This window comes from Lytechinus pictus, chromosome 17 (assembly GCF_037042905.1).
Source record: "Lytechinus pictus isolate F3 Inbred chromosome 17, Lp3.0, whole genome shotgun sequence".
In the NCBI taxonomy this organism is placed as follows: domain Eukaryota; kingdom Metazoa; phylum Echinodermata; class Echinoidea; order Temnopleuroida; family Toxopneustidae; genus Lytechinus; species Lytechinus pictus.
Window position 1 is genome coordinate 17,513,714 of NC_087261.1, and position 18,074 is coordinate 17,531,787.

The 18,074-nt window shown below is 36.2% G+C and overlaps 1 protein-coding gene across 1 annotated transcript in view; it reads left to right on the forward strand.

Moving 5' to 3' along the window:
* Positions 1-11,627, forward strand: part of LOC129279959 (plexin-B1-like) — a 43,317-nt gene extending 31,690 nt beyond the window's left edge. The window contains exons 25-35 of the mRNA XM_064112578.1: positions 226-372; positions 1,937-2,090; positions 2,807-2,919; positions 4,094-4,193; positions 4,631-4,722; positions 5,079-5,171; positions 5,772-5,935; positions 6,506-6,653; positions 7,142-7,282; positions 7,961-8,038; positions 8,602-11,627. Of these exons, the coding sequence (XP_063968648.1) occupies positions 226-372; positions 1,937-2,090; positions 2,807-2,919; positions 4,094-4,193; positions 4,631-4,722; positions 5,079-5,171; positions 5,772-5,935; positions 6,506-6,653; positions 7,142-7,282; positions 7,961-8,038; positions 8,602-8,640 (1,269 nt within the window). The 3' untranslated portion in view covers positions 8,641-11,627. The remainder of the gene's footprint in view (positions 1-225; positions 373-1,936; positions 2,091-2,806; positions 2,920-4,093; positions 4,194-4,630; positions 4,723-5,078; positions 5,172-5,771; positions 5,936-6,505; positions 6,654-7,141; positions 7,283-7,960; positions 8,039-8,601) is intronic.
* Positions 11,628-18,074: the final 6,447 nt, after the last annotated feature.

Here is an 18,074-nt window from a genome sequence, read left to right on the forward strand (position 1 = left end):
TTGCTTTCCATTGTCGGATCTCCTCTGCCCTAGCGGGAGAATCCACCTGCACCTCCCCAGTCTACGCCCTTGATTTACTTTTATATTCCACACTCTGTAATTTTTGTGATATCTTTTCCCCCTTTTCTCTGTTATTACATCATTTATATAAACCTACATAATCAGGAACATTTTAAGTAATCGCACTACGATCAAATTACCCCAATCTTTCCTTTTTCCAAACAGCGTCATGCGGCCGAACCTCTGTACTTGCTTTACCAGTCCATCAAGATACAGGTTGAGAAAGGACCTATTGATATCACTACAGGACAGTCTGTCTTCTCATTGAACTTTGAATGCCTCTTGGAAGAAGAAGTGGAATTCAACGAACTGGTATTCTACTTTTATTCCCATTCATGTGCCGTGCAAACAGTGATGATCGAGAATTATATTTGTGTTTCATTGTACGCGTGTGTGAAGGACCATGATCAAGTTAATATGTAAACATTAAAAACAAAAACTATTGTCTGGTGTCGTAGCAATGAAATTTAAAGTTGGGAACTTAAGACGTTATTTTAGTGTATTCATTCATTTTTTTCTAGTGGGGGGTATTGCTAGGTCCGAGGTCAGTTTTGATTGAACAACCAATATAATGATAATAAAGACAATAATTGCATTTATTAAGCGCTTTTTTCCAGACATAAGTCAAGTGAAGGTTCATGGTGTGTTTTAAGATGTTTTTGAAGAGGTCAAGAGAAGAGAGGTTTTGGAGAGATGGAAGGAGCTTGTTCCAGGGACGGGGGGGGGGGGGGGGGGGGGGCAAGAGATGAAAAGGTTGAAGCGGATTTTTTTTTCTGGATTTTGGAATGACATAGGAAGGAGCAGCTGCAGAACGAAAAGAGTATGTAGACCTTTGTTCCCGAAATAATGAATAACGGGAGGAAAGAAGTGTGGTTGACAGAGATTAAAAGGTTTTAACAAGTATTGGATAATGGATTCTATCAAAAACAGGTAGCCAATGATTATAAGAGAAACAATAGTTTCCACTGATGCTTTTTGCAAAGGTGGCGATGGTGAGGATGGCCATGATCAGAAATGGCCCTTAAAAATGTTAAATAACAAAGTTATGGTATCGATAACGTTGGCGGAGGTATGATTGATGGTGATATTTCATATTCATTATCATGATTATGATCAAAGTGAAAGTGAAAGTGGACATGGACCAATGAATGATTAAGATGGAATGTGATGATAGTAATCTACGTATAATGGTGAGCACCTGTAAAGAAAGATATTGCAGTCTTTGCTTGGAAAAAGGTCCTTTTTAATTTCAAGCACGTCCTTTTAAAATAAGTTGGTAAAAGTAATGTAAGAAAGTTTTAATACTTATTCATAAGTTTAAACACTGTTAAACAACTTGTTGGTGGATTGATGGGCTTAAACAACTTGCTGAAAATTTTATACAGTGTTTTTAAAGTGTTTGGTGTTGATAATGTGGATAAAGACGGTGTGGTCTAGTCACAGGTCGTGTGGTCTAGTGGTTAGAACATTGGACTCATGATTGAAAGGTTGTGAGTTCAAATCTCAGCTCTGCCGTTATCTTCACTTAAACCCCACCCCCCCCCCAAAAAAAAAAAAAAAAAAAAAAAAAAAGGGGTAATTATTTTGTCTATGAAGGTCAGCCACTCTGACTGATTAACCTTAACGTAATATCTTTAATATGAAATTTGTTATGTACTAGCCTGGCATTGATACACCAGAAAGCTGCTTTGCCGAGTTCCTATGGGAATTAAATTAACAGAAACTTGCGAAAAATAATAGTAATGGAAATAGCATAAGTACAGTCTCTTATGTTTTCTTTATAAAAGGAAACATGGACTCAATATCAATCATGCCAAAAGAAAGATTTTAAAAAGGTGGCAGTGGTTGCAGCAATTACTCTTTCTTATTTGTACAGACCCTATCGGTTGTTGGCAGAGACAAAAGACACTTGTACTACGTCAAAGTTCTTGATGTTGATTGCATGACTCAAGTAAAACAGAAGATACTGGACGCTGCGTACAGAAACAGCCACATCGTACAGCAAAACAGGGCTCACGAGATGGATCTCCGTGAGTACTGAAGAACCTATATCTGCTTAATATGGTTGGTTAAAAGGTGCACGATCCAAAGATTCGGAGCGCGCAGGTAATAGTGGTGCGGACGATGCAAGCTACGCATAATATACGACGCGAACGCAGATACCATATTACAAATGCCCAATCGTACGCTACAGCTGCTGTTCGAACTTTTTGGCTGGTTGGCTCCTCCTCCTTCTCATTTGTGAAGTGACGTCAGCACATGTTTGGGCCATAGCCGATGTTGGGGGCTTCAGCCCTCCCCCCACACTTTTTCCCAAAACCGTGTACAAAACGTAAAAATGACCATATGATTGTGATTTTTTGCATGGTCAGCCCCCCCCCCCACACACACACTTTTTTCTCAGCCCCACCCCCCCCCCCCCCTTTGAAAACCGTTCAGCGGTCCCTGGTATGTGTACTGTGCATGTGTGCACGCGACTGGCTGATAATTGACAGCTGCCTGCTAACTAGGTTACGTAGATATATGTATGTACAAAACCGTCCAACGGCGCCGCGGATCATGCACCTTTAAATACATACATAAATTGAGTTTGAAAATGAAAGCAAGTGCGCACATTGATCGACTTTGCAGTTTCCGTAAACGTTTTGCTGTTGTTTTGGCATTCATCAAGAAGATGGAGCAAATTGTGGTTTGCCTTGGTTTGCATACAATTGACAATCATATTCTTCCTTTACTCTGTTGTCAGTGTGGTATCATCCTGGTGGGGAAGAAAGGGTCTTGAAAGATCAAGATGAATTCAACAAACTTGTAGAGAACTCCAAAGGCGCATGTTACATCAATACCATCAAGACATATGCGGTGAGTTGGTAATGGCATGCATAACGATAGTTTTAGGGTGGGAGGGTTGCGCGTATTACAAAAAAAGTTTATACCACTTACCTCTATACCCTCGCATCAAGCCTAAACGCTGCAAGCAATTCCCGTCTAGGTTGGGTCACTGCTTCATCCAGAAGTGTGAATCTATGGGAGGGGAACAAATGCACAGGTTACCTTTATACACTGTACCTGGGGGGGGGGGGACACTTTCATTGACGAGTGGATACCATGCGCGACCATGGGGTCTCGAAAAGTACCCTATACAAGTATTTTTTATATTCTGAAAAATGCACCCCTTAACAAGTATTGGCGTGTGAAACCCTACCCTTAACAAGTATTGGAAACAAAACAATACCCTTGGCAAGTATTCCTTGAATCGAACCCCTAAACAAGTACAGAGATATTTGATTTGTTATATGTCACGGACGTCGGTTTTACCTTTACCTACATTATTACGGTCTCACCTCTCACACCTTGCGCAACTCTTAACACGTAGTGTTGACTGTTGGGGCAAAAAGTACATCCTTTATAAATCATTTCAATTGTTTCATACCCTCGAAAATTTGACCCTAAACACGTTGCTTTTCTAGCAAAATAGATACCCTTTTTTCATTATTTTAGTGTTTTGACACCCTTATTACGTTACGTACGTCACGTGCCCTTTTTTGAAAAAGACATCCTTTTTACGTGTTTTGGGGGGATCGTGCATGGTATCCGATCGTCAATGTAAGTGCCCCCCCCCCCCACCGGGACACTAGTACAAATAATCTCCACAATGCGTTCGAATTATTCTGTTAATAGCTACAGGCTTGTATTAGCGTACTGAATTATCAGTTTATCGGCTTGACCACACACACACACACACAAAACAGCAATCACATCCTTAAAAAAAATTGTGTGGCCTTAAATCAAATATCATTAAGAAATTACCGTAGGTTGTGGTTGAGGCAAATAAATTTTGTGATACGAGATATTCCTAATTGCCTGGAATATACTTGTAAGATAGGTATGTTTCTCTCATTTCATTATTACGAATGGTCATTCATTTTTTTTGTAGTAGGCCTAATTGTTATCGCTCTTATATGTATGTTGTTCATTTTGCTCTTCATAGTATCATGAAAATAAATCGTTCCTTTGATATTATCAATTTGTGCAGGTTCCAGACAGTAGCAGAGTGGCCCTTATTACCAAGTCATCCACCAATGACGCACGGGTATACGAGCCTGTGACCCCAGGGGTGCAACTCTTCCAACAATGTAAGATATGGGTCCGAGGGGGTCACAAGGAAAAAAAATATATGAAAATCGTTTTTATAACTCACAAGGAAAAACATCAATGAAAATCGTCTTTATAACTTATGTCAAAGGGTTAAAAATAATAGAAAAATGACGATAAAAACACGGGGTAGGGGCATCTGAGACAACACCGCAGACTCCGCTATCTAACTTGCTTGATGTTTCTCTTTTTCAGATTAAAATAAAAAAATGAATAAAGAGATTAATCAATCAGTCATTATTCAATTGCATAATGCAATTTTATTAGGTGGACAAACCAACGAAAGCTTTAATTTAAATCCATCGAGAAGTCAGCTGTTTGTGCTTATAAGCTATCTAGTATAAATATTACACATTCACCACGTACATTAATCAAAATTGTATTGTTAATCATTAATCTCCTTTATTGTTTTACTAAGATGTTGAGGAAACAGGAACCGATGATATTCCCAGCAGAGACTACGTGCGAGTCCGTACGATGGATGCCAGCGGACAACGTCTCATCCACTTAGTAAGGAATTTGTTTTTATAACAATTAAGATAACTGTTAATACAGATTTTGTAATAATGATAGTACGGTACAGATCGCTCTCATCGGCGTCCAGAAAAGCCTTTGGCACTAGCTCAGAAACAGTTCTATCCGAACAGGTAAAGAAAATGTTTTGCGACATCAATCAAATTAATCATCAAAATCGCCTAGTGTAACTCAAAATATGAAATCATTGTTCTATCCCCTTTTCGTAGAAAATGATCCGTTAAACGTACCCTCCCCTTTTCGCCAATTACAGTTTCGCATATACCTTATAAGGACTCTCTCAGATAAAATACGATTTGTTTTTTCATTGTTTTTGATTATTTACATTCTAGGTTCCTGAGAACCAAGTCCCTACGGACAGCAGCAGTAAATCCAAGACTAAACTTGATCGTGAATTCTTGGCACCTCGTTTGCTTGTCACCAAGGTTAGCAATAATCATTTACTACTCCATTTTCCAAAAACATATTGTGCCGTCCTCATTTCACCTTGTATAAAGTGTACATGTACCATCTGAAATCATAGATTAAAGTATTGAGAGCTGTGAGAGTGGCATTAGTATTAACCGACCAATAGTCAATGATATAGGACTACCTTTATATGACACAACGAAAACATATTGGCCGAAATGAACTCTAACAAAGTGTCATGTGGTGGCTCAGTGGTAGAGCGACTGCCTCATGAACGGGGGTCGTGGGTTCAATCCCCGGCCGAGTCATATACCAAAGACTTAAAAAATGGGACCTTCTGTCTACTTGTCTGAAGCTCGACGTATGAGAATGGAGAAGGGTAATAATTAACATATTATGTTATGCAGGGCACCTTGGAAGAACACCTTACAACTGAGAGTGGCTACCCTTGGTAAATAAGAGATATTATTATCATTATTATTATTATTATTGTTATTATTATTATTATCTTATTATTAATATTATTAGTATTATTATTATCATTATTATAATGTTATTATTATTATTCATATTATCATTATTATTATTGTTATTATTATATAACATTTATTGAGCAGAAAACAATCCAACCGCGCCTTGACGGGTTCCTGACTTGCGTCTTCAAGAAGCCGGCTGAAACACCGCGCACCATCAAGCATCTCTTTGACTTCTTTGATAAGATGGCGGACAAGTACTGCGACGAGAAGCCAGAGGAGATTGCAGAAGCTTGGAAGAGCAGCAGGTAATCAGGATTATCACGGTCGCGCGTGCTCCGTTGGTCACCTAATTGCACACAGGACAAATTGTTACAGGTCAAGTGCAATTGCAATCAAGGGCATACCTCTTATTTTCTTCTCCCAGTCTACAATTTCAATTTGACGAAGCTTTATAGAGGTTATAGAGGGTATGTTGATTTTATTCCCATCCATTTGTGACGTCAGACGTCAGAAACTAATAAAAAAAATATCCTTGACATTTCACTATGTCTTGTCCTACATAACAAGGCAACTAAATAATCAGTTAGAAGACTACTCTAGGGGTAATCATTTTGGACTAGAGGGTGACGGTAGTTTTAATTCTTAGCTTTGATATTCCTGCTGGCTGCTGCAATACTATTCATGTATGTTGAAAATGCAGGCTACGTGTTTCGTTATACGTCAGCTATTGGCTATATACATATGCGATTTTATGTTTGATAAAATTGACCAGTTAGAAACACCATTCAGAGAACTGTTAAAGTAACGTTTCAAGCCAGAATGACTCTTTATTGTACATGGTCATAATATATTTCATGTTATATCTCTAATTCCAGTCTACCACTGCACTACTGGATGACCACTTTGACCCACCCATCTTACGTCTTCGACATGCGTCAGTCAAGGTCTGCTGATCAGAGTGTATCGGTCCTGGCTAACATGCTGGACAATGCATGCAAGAAGATCCGATCTGAAAATACCAAGGTCAGTACTTAGAGAAGAGAGAAAGGTAATGCTACATCAATACTCAAAATGAAGTTTTGGGCGTCAATTGCATAAAATCGAATGAAAATAAACTTGAGCATGGAAAGACATTTGGCGTCAATAAAAATAAGTCTAAATAACTTGGAAGTGACATGAATTAGTTAATTTAATTATTAGATTGTTTGGAATGATAATAGAAAGTCGATGATGTGATTGATTCAAATAGAAGGAACTCGAATTTCCTACAATATCTTTATTATTTCGAAGAGGCTCTTCTCCACCGTTCATTTGACCATTACCAAACTTGTTGCTCCAGTAATAAACAGCTTAAGTTGTACTAAGTAAACGACTAATTCAAATCTAGGACAAAAGTAAGCCTATTCTCCCTCTTTCTGGACTGCTCTTCCGATGAGGATCAGGTGAGCAGATAAAATCAAGTATAATTCTTGTTAATTTATATCACTATTTGATTTTGAATTTTTTTTCAGGATTCTGCACTCAATCGAGTACTGTTTTACAAGGATCTACCTGGATACATCGCTACCATTGGCGATTACTATGAGAGCATTAAAGGACTGACGCCACCAACGGCAGAAGAACTCCAAGAGGAATTCCAAACCATCGCAAATGTAATTTTACATTCATTAGTGGTCTCTAATAATCCCTAATACTGAAACTACAATGGAAAATGACTTTGCAAACACGAAAATGGTTACTCCGCTATCGAAAGAAGAACTAGAAATGAAGTCTAATTTTCGTATCCCAATGTTGGTTTGGTTTCAATATGTAAAGAAAACACGCAGAGTTATCGACTATTAATTTTATAACAAACACGAGTTCTATTCTATTCTATATTCAGGTTAAATCGGTAATTAGGGATAATGACGATTCGAAAAAAAATAACAAGTAACAATGATTGTACTAATGATAAGGAGAATGCTAAGGAGATTAAATAACTGACAATGATAAACATGACAATAAATATAAATTACAATAAAAATAATGACAAATTTACTTCCTTAATTTAGGTATCATTGTGCTTACTGAAATCTGAAATTACCGAAATCTGTTTAATCAATACTTTGTTACTTGCTATTAATTCTCGAGTAAAGATGAGAAAGGACAACAGAGATATATATTCTATATATTTCCATAGAAATAATTCATGTGTTAAAATATATATATATTTTTTTACTTTCAACTTGACTACTTTTCTACTTATAGTCCAAAGGAATAAACCCTATTTGTGCTTTTATCCTTGTGTAAGCATTGAAAATAAAACTTTTTGTGTCCATTCCATCTCATAGGATTTTTCTGGTCTGTTCAGTCGAGTAGCAACCCTTAAAAAGTTGTACGACTTTACCGCTAATGATGCAGGCTTTCTAGTAAGTCGATTTAGTAGCAAATTCGAATTCATTATTATTTGTGCAAATAATTAATTTATGTAAAATGAGTGCTGTGGTAGCTTTTTTATGACACTTGCATTTGGTACTTTATAATTATTAATTTTGGTAGCAATTCCAAGTTAAACGTGATTCATTCTACAAGAGCATGAATGGCAGAAATTTCCCAGCACATTCAATTTTTTTTTAAGTAAAACATTATCATCAGTGTTTGATTAAAGAGTTGGCAAATTTGTTAGACGATAAAAATCGTCATTGATTTAAAAGCCCGCTTTCCAAAGTGGCAGAAAGTTCCCAGCACCTTTATTGATTATCAATAAAAGTAAAACATTGTCAGTAGTGTTAGATTTAATAGTTGGCAGCATTTTTTTTTCGACAAAAATTGTCATTCATTAAAAAGCCCGCTTTCCAAAGATCATTGTAAACACGAGCGGGATATGATAATGGGCTCACTTTCACCCCGTTTCTTATTACAATGTGTGTATAGAGAAATTACACAGTTTATATGAAAGGTGAATCTATACTTTTTTTTCTTTTTTATACAGTTGGATTCGGTCACAGAAAAGATGCCAAACGAGGGATAGCTGTTAGCATGTCTCATCTCGATCTGCAGATATTACTAGTAAAGATGTTCACGATAGCATTTGGAGTCAATATTGATTTTATGATTTTGTAATATTACAATCATACTCAGAAATGTCTTTCATAACCTACCGTATTTCACATAATATAATCAAGCGTTGCATTTAGGCTCCCTATTACATATGTGAAAATACCTAATTAATACATGTTTGTACCAGCTATATACATAGGTGGTTTGAATAAAAAAAAAATAACCGGCTGTTTTCGACTCGCCATACGGCTGCCGTAGAGCAAATGTGACTGGGGTGTTAATCTTGAAACGCTGTGTTTAATGATAACATGTCTTATTGTATACATATATATAGTTTGTTTAAGCGGCGCCATTATATTCAAATTTATTTCAAATATTATCAGCGTTGTATGCCCCCCCCACGTTTTCGTCTATCATGTCAATACTGCTAGAATAAGTGTATTACTTTTGGTTTTCAATTGAACGAACTTGATTTCTCCAAAATGTAATGAAATTTATGTTTAGGATATTGATTATCATTATTGTGTGTTCTGTGGTGTAAAATTAATTCCCTACTTGGTCTACTCACCGACGCAGGTGCCTCATGCTTCAATTTTATCCGCAATGTGTCCACAAAAGTCAAAACTCCACTGAAGTTCGGAGCGAAATTATCCAGTAGATATTTAACTAAAGTTACTAAACAAAGGAGGAAGCGATCAACTTAAAGTTAGTTCTTCACGCTCTTGTTAACTGGCGGATGATCTATGAATCGCAGCGAAAGTGAAGTCCAAAGTTATTGCACAAATCCCATGAAAATGAAACTTGTCGATGTTATCTTGTCCGTGATAAATAACGAACGAATATTTTACCATGGTACACAATGAACGAATGAAATAATCCACATTATGTGTCCACAGATGCTATTTCAGAATATGTAACATCCAAGATAGAAGTAACGTTAGAACTCCAAATATGAAAATCCAGTATATAGTGTGTAAACCACGAGGTTAGTTATTTACATGTATATCCTACGTCATGCAATCAACAAGTTTACTCCTCGAGATCACGAGAAGAAGTAGGGCAAATCAAGCCAGACCTTGACTTAAAATGATTGGTTGAACCAAAGTTTGTTGACCATTTACAAAAGCTGTCAATCGTCGGTAGTTCCCACCCCCCCCCCCAAAAAAAAAAAATGATTTACGGGGTGTTGTAGAATCGATGCGGCGTGCAAGCTTTGGAATGCGCAAACGTGTAAAAAATACAAAAATTACCGCAAACCGGAAAATATGTGTACGCTTAAAGAAATATGCGAGAACATGCGCTTTACACAGGTGAATAGATTTGCAAAAATAGTTTTGTGTGATGTCAAGTTGCTACACATTTATGTAAGACCACATTATTCACTAAAATGATATTGACGCTATATCCAGACTTGTTTCATCTGCAGCATTTGGTTATTAGTAGAGTATTGTATTCGTAAAGTAAGACTAAGTGTATAATCATGTTTGCAATTGTTTTGCTAAAGATATTCGTAGCTTCACGTCTAAATTTCATTCTCTCTCTCTCTTTCTCTCACTCTCCATTCGTAGTATGATTAAACTTTATAGTGTGTTGATATAAAAACAAATCCGAAGCGTATAGGGATTGTAAATTACTTGATATTTTGTGAATTGTGGTATTATCAGAGAGTATTATAATTTTGTACTACTATATATATATATAGGCCCTATTTCAAAGAGCTTTTATATTGTTTATTTTGCATACGTAATGTTCTACGTCTTAATAACCAAGGAATATGTTATTATTTGATATTGTCGCGATTCAATTGAAATTGCAACTGGTTCCTTTAAATTTCGGTTGAATTAGATGACATGTACTGCATTCATGCGTTTATTTACCTTTCAATAACCTGGAGGAACTCAGTATTTTCATGCCAAGAAACTGACCTGATGCAAAGTTGATGATCTGGACAATAACACAGGCACCCTGCGAATTCTGCTCCACATAAGCCATCTTTATTACAAGTTAATTTTAATTTTAATTTTAATGGTATAATGGTTTTGCCCCACTATAATCAATCTTACTATCTACAAGTTGCTCATCATATTCTTTCCTTCCAAAATCTCGCATGATAGTATAGCAAGTAAACATGGTAAAGGTGTATATTTTTATTGCGCCCCTTTTCAGACCTATATAGAGGCACGTGTTTCCCATTTTTACACACACTGTTAGCAGAGTCTCGAGAACACCTGTAATCTTACCAGATTGCGTAATCTTACAGGAAATTGGTATTTGGTGTATGGAATCTTACAAAACTCATTGAATAAAACAGCCTTTTGCCCCTTTTAAACAGACCTGTTCCGTTAAATTGCAGAAAAGGTAATGTTTTATGAATTTACAGAATGATTATGTTATTGCTTTCTGCAAAATCTTTTTCTTCCCCTCTAAGATCACGGTTTGTTTTAACAGTGCAGGTTGTACACAAAGTACCCTGTATTATGTAGTGCCCCAATACCGGACGTCAGGATTGATTTTTTTTTTTTTTTTTTTTACAACCTAAACCTATTCGCAACTGCAAAAACAAAAAAACATGAATACAATTTTTTACTATCTGTTCAAAGCAAATGAACTACCTGTTGATATTTCCGAATGTGATTTCTTCTCCGAGCTTCCCTCGAATGCGCGTGCGAGTATGTTTTTTTGTATTATTTTACTAACTTCGAGATAATAATTTTTGTGAAAATAATTGTAAAGAATACATTGTTATCTGTATAGATTTGTCTCTTTTTTTTAACTTTCATCTATGTCTGGCTTGTGTTTGTTGCGTATATCAATATGATAAGGATGTATGGATCGCTTTATACTCAGAAATGCTATTATATGTGTATTCAGAGATACTACTTATGTCTTTAATAAGAAGACGCTTTCTTATTGATCATGACAAGTATTCAAATACATGATATTAGTTTTAATTGTTTACATCTGTTTACTCAGCCTATGTCATTTCGACTATAGGGATTATGAATTACTTTATTTTATAAATGGTATCATTAATGAGAGTTTAGCTAACCCATGACGTTTGGGGGTTTAACGTACAATCTGATTGGTTGTTTCTAAGTGGAATGTTGCTTATTTTGTACTTCTGCATGAGTTTTAACATAATTGCATATTTCAGAGGCCGATATATTGACAAGTGTTAGAATAAAACTAGTATCTGGTTAATGTTTGAAATAGCTTTCATATTGATATACGAAGAGCTCACTTGCAAAAGGCGTTAGGTCCATTTTCCATCAAATTTGATTTTTATGTCTCAATGTATAGATTTTTTGTAGCTCTATAAGATGATACCAAAGAAAAGTTGAAAATTCCTATTAACAAGTGAACTAAAATGGCAAAGAAAATCCTTTTTTTTTTCAAAAGAGGCTAGGTCCATTTCAGTATAGTTGCAAAAGGGATGAGGTCCACACATATTCTTTTTGGAAAAGAATATCTTAAAAAATATGATGACAGGTAGATTTCTTGTATACCCCTTTTTATGTACTCATGATATAGGGTATCATGAAAAATCAGTTTCGCATAAGAATATTGCAATATGGGAGAACAAAAAAAAATGATTTTCGTGGAAAATAAGTAATTTCAGATGAAAGAGGAGATTCTAAGCTTTAAAATGGTAGGTCATTTGTCTATTGTATTTGCGATTAAGTTATGATAAATCATCGATAAATCTCGGTTTCGTTTTTTGTGGGACGCACTGTATAGTTCTTTACTTGTGTTTCTACTTAGACTCATTAGAAAGGTGCAAATTGGAAACTTGAAACTGAGCATCCATCAAATGCCATTTGGCCAGGGTATAGGTGAACATCTTTTTTTTTCTTAGCAATCATGGTACAAGAACGATTTATCAGTATAGTTTATCATGTTTATGGCAATGTTCGGTCAATATCGAATTGGAATGAATGTGTCAGGCAAGCACGCCAATTATGGTAGACAGATTCTTATAAAAAATTTACGTTGTGAAGAAAGTTCGAAAATGGTCACTCGTTTCGTGTCAGATGTCAAGTAAGATTTTTTTCGTTATTGGAACGTGGAAAATTAACGTGGAAAAAAAGAAAATGTATCATTGTGGATTTTGAAATAAAAAGTGGTGGAAATAGCAAACAGACTGCCCATAATGGCAATTTTCGAACATTTAGCTCTATTGTGCAAGACTCTCTTACCCTGGGTAAATGAAACAGAATACATGATAAACGAATGAATTAATTAATAGATGAAAAAATTCAATAATCAAAATAAATAAATAAAAATGTAAGTCTATGAGCAATTTTCAAAATATACCTGGAGCACCCAAAGCCTGGATCCGCCAATTATAATACATGTATATATATATATATATATATATATATATATATATATATATATATATAAAACTGGCCAGCAAAAGAAAGTACCCACTTCTTTCAAAGGCTGCACACAAAAATTAAATTCACCCCATAGAAATAAACAATTTTGTACACAGGTATGGTGCAATATCCATTAGTAATCACATACCCAACAGGAAGTGATTATCTTTATTACAAAGAAATAAAATGACATGTACAGCATCTTGGTCACTAAATCAAAAGTCACAAAATGTAAGAGAATGAGCCGTCCAGGTTTTACACTAAAGTAAATGTCAAATGATGAAATAAACCAGATACAAACAACAATGTTCAATAATGTGTATGTCCTCCTCGTGCCTGGACACATTCCAGGCATCTCAGACGCATGCGTAGTCCTGGGGAAGTTCTGTCCATTCCTCCTGCAGAGCTTGGATCAACGTTTGCCGATTGGTAGGAGGCTGTTCCCTTGATCTCACCCGTCTGCCAAGTTCATCCCACAGATGCTCAATGGGATTGAGGTCAGGAGAGCATGCATTGATCCAAGCTCTGCAGGAGGAATGGACAGAACTTCCCTAGGTTTAGACCTAAAAAAGACTAACGCACTAATTTTGTTCCTGTTTAAAAAAGTTCTTAACCCTTTTTTTCGGATGGAATATCAAAAAATTTCAGCTTGCGCTTCGCACTCGAATTATTCGATTGGTGAGATACGTAGCTTTTTCATGAGTGACTAAATACGGTCTTTTATATTCATATTCCTTTTATGGTCAGTTTATCAAAACTTTCAGCTTGCGCTTCGCGCTCGGGTTAACTCTTTAAGTAGATAAACATCTTTTTTCATGATTACAAAAAACTGCTTGCCAAAAAGTTTAATTTTTATGTCTTATTGCATGACATGTCTGAAATATTGAGCTCGCGATTCGCGCTCGCAACATCTCGCAAGGATGCAATTTTAACAGTCATTAGCACCATAATAAACCAGAAAGGGAGTTTTATCATTTCAGTATCGAATTTTGTACTCCTATGCTCCCTCGCCAAAAAAACAAAGCCTAAATTTAAATATTATTAATCAGAAATCATTTAGAAAGTATGAGCGTATCCCGGACGGAGACTCCTCTTCGAAGGATATGTAGCACTAAGAAACTTAATGACATCAAAGCGCGCAACCACTTCACGCAAATGATAAGTGAAGATATCCGTTTGCATCGTAAAGCCAATCGATATAAGTGCCATTTTTGGGGTTTTAGCCCACCCCAAAACGAAACTACGTTTCCCCGCCCATGGGTTTAGATTAGGGAATAGTGTTAAACTCAGGGTTGATTCAATGGCCTAGTTCAGAAGTAGGCCATTGGATTATGGATTTTTTTAGTGGAGCAATGTCATAAAACCCTCCTTTTTTTGCACGAAAAAATATTTTCCGTGGTTGTTCCAATATCCATGCGTGATTGATTAAAACAAATCGCAAATTGGTCAAATGAGGTGACTCAATGATTTCGTACAAAATATGTCACAATAAAGAAGTTACTGCCTGGAAATAATCACTTATTGAATCATGATACATATATCACTGCCCCACTTTTTAGTAACCTATTTGGTGGATGAATGCTTGATATCTGACACAATCTGATTCTAACACAGCTATTGGTCCATAACTCGATTTAATATTTTTTTAATTATTATCAAAATGAGAGTCTATGAGCTGAATTTTAAGTTCTTTTTAAAACTTTTTATAAATTGCGGACCACATAAAAACAAGCTCAAACACACAGCATTCGAACACCAGTCACTTTAGAAAAAACTTTCACAAATTATGATGAGAAATAGATTAGAAATTAATGAAATTAAGTATTTCTTTGGGAAAGGCGGTGATATTTTAAAGACTTATTAAATGAACTGGTGTACGTTGAATAGCGCTGACAGGCATTGTGGAAATGTCCAAATAGTTGTAACTAAGTGTTTAGACGATTAAAGCTATGGTTCGATATGGTTTATTTCCAATTCGTCCAATTGCAACTCGTCTACTATTATTGGTCTACCATCAGTTCGTCTACTCATTACATGGTCTACTTCAATTTAGTCTAATGCCATTTCGTCTAATAACCAGTTGGTCCAATAGCCATTTGGTCCATTTACAATTCGGTCTAATTGGACTAAGAGTTTAATTGTGCAAAATGAAATGGTTATTAGACCAACTGGTTATGAGACGAAATGGTCATAGACGAAATGGTGATTAAACGTAGAGATAATTGGACCAAATGGTCCCCGGTTGTCTCGAAAAGGTACGTTATTTTGACTCCCCTCCCTCAACCCACCCTTTCGAGAAAACCTCCCCCGGGTTTCTCGAAAGGATGCGGCCACCCCTGCTACGCGAACGCAGACGATCGCAACAAGCCTGTTAGATTTTCCCGCCAGCTAACTACTTTCCTTCATTGTTTTTAATGATTCTATCGTTGCAATTTCTATAACAGTATTGATGTTTCACATGCAACTGTAGTTGATTGCGTTTTTATTGAAAATCGGGTGCAGCTTGTACCCCGCAGGAAAGGTTTGGAGACAAGGGTCAACATTCCCCCCCCCCCCCATATTTCTTTTCACATTTACACTGAATGGCTGACTGAACCATGTGATATTCCTACTGCGATTTTTTTTTTTCCTTTCCACTCCTCTCTTGCTCTTGGTGTCTTATTTCCTTCTATTTTATATCATTGCCATGCCCCCTATTCTTTAGAGCATCGTTGAAGCATTTCGGTATGGGTCCTCGTTAAAACAGCGACGCGGATTTGTTTGATGATGGCAGGGCGGGGGGGGGGGGGTTGGAAACGCGGTTGACGTAGAGGGGTTATCATGTTATTTTCTGTACGGCTGATAGGTCTCGATGTTTAAATATATTGTTCCATCTAAATAGTCCACATACTTTGGGGTCTTTTGGACAGTGATTTTAAGCCCCATTTCTTGAAGTCTGTTCTGGCCGTATCTGATCTGCTACCCGACGACCCTCTAATACCCCTTTTATAAACCCAATTATGCTGCTAATAGCAGCATAATTTGGTCGTAAAACCGGAGGAGGACCAGAGTTATCCGCATTATTTTGATGCTGCAATTATCCGCATAATAGCAGCATCGGGACAAGATTTTGAGTTTATGAACGTATTTCCAAATAATGCGGATAATTGCCATGGTGTGGTCACAAGGTCACCCTTTTCCAACACAACCGCATCGGAGAGGGCGTGTCCAGTTGATATGACGGTTATCCGCCTTTTTAGGACGGGCGCTCGTAAAAATAATGCGGATAATTTTCGGAGTTTGTGAACGCAATTTTTATTGAATTATCCGCATTACTATTAGGCGGTTAATTGGCGGATAGGTTTATAAAAGGGGAATTAGGGTAGCAAGGCCGTCGCGACGTCCCTGTAGAAAACCCAAACTGAAAACATCGACTATGAAACGAAATGGGAAGTAGTAATAAAAAAAAAATAAAAAAGGGAATAGCGGAATATGTAACCTTTGCATTAAGAGAAATTCATTATTTTCATGAAAAAACACACCCTCAGCAAAACACACACAAAAAAAATAAAAACCGGAGCTAATCACAAAATGCAGACACTCAATTTCATTCGATCCTTTTTCATTCGTGTAAAACGGACCATTGCACGCCACATGAGAAAAAAAGACATTTATTTAGGCCGCATCTTCTCGTGAAACCCCGAGTGGCAGAGCGTCCAAGGCACATTTAATGCTCTCTCTTTCTCTCTTTCTCTCTCTCTCTATATATATATATATATATATATATGAAGAGCTCACTTGCAAAAGGGGTTAGGTCCATTTTTCATCAAATTTGATTTTTTATTGTCTTAATGTATAGATTTTTAGTAGCTCTATAAGATGATACCAAAGAAAAGTTGAAATTCCCATTAAACAGTGGTCTAAAATGCCAAAGAAAAATCACCCTTTTTTTTCAAAAGGGGTTAGGTCCATTTCAGTTTTTTTAGTTGCAAAGGGGTGAGGTCCACACATAATTTTTTTGGAAAATAATATTTAAAAAAATATGAAGACAGGTAGATTTCTTTCATACCCAATGTTATGTTCTCATAGTAGGGTATCATGAAAATTCAATTTCGCATAAGAATATTGCAATATGGGAGAATAAAAAAAATATATTCTTGGAGTGGACCTAACCCCTTTTCCAAACAAACTCTTCTGAAGAGCTCATTTGTCAAAAGGGGTTAGGTCCATTGTATAATAAATGTTATTATTTTCTGTCTCAAATTTTAAGTCACTCTGATGAAAACAAAGAACATTTTGAAATCCACAAGAAAAAAACATGAATAAAAGTGGCAGAGAAAAATCACTTTTTTAATCAAAATAGATTGGATTCATTTCAGTTTACTTGCAAAAGAGGTTAGGTCCACAATGACAATTTTTAAAAGAATATATAGAAAAAATTGAAGACAGGTAGATTTCTGTTATATCCAATTTTATGTTCACATGATAGGGTAGTATATGACAATTTAGTTTCTCATAAGAATATTGCAGTAAGTGAGAATAAAAAACGTGTTTTTTCTCGGAATGGTCCAAAGTGGACCTAACCCCATTTGCAACTAAACTTGTATATTATAAAGGGTGGGAATAAACCCTCTTGAGCCCCTTTATTAGGCAGGACGTCGACCAATTACGCATAATTTCCACCCCCAGTTGTGCCATTTCCATAAAAAAATACAGTTATTTAAAAGGGAAGTTCATCCTCAAAGAAATGGTTGTGGTAAAATTGCCATAAAAAAAAGTACTGGTGAACGTTTCAGGGCAATCCATCAAGGATTAAGAACTTTTTAGAATTTGTACTTTTTTTATTTGTGATGTAATGGTAAGAACCGAGCAGCTGCCCCATTTGTAGTTAAGTATTAAATGCATAAAATTTCATTTGTTTAGCGAATTATGATGACTATTCCCCCTTCAGGAGCGTTTGTGAAATAATCGGTTAGTTGATACATATACATGTATAAAGATCCCGATACAAATTATGTTCATGTTATTTTTGAAAGGACCTTGTTCA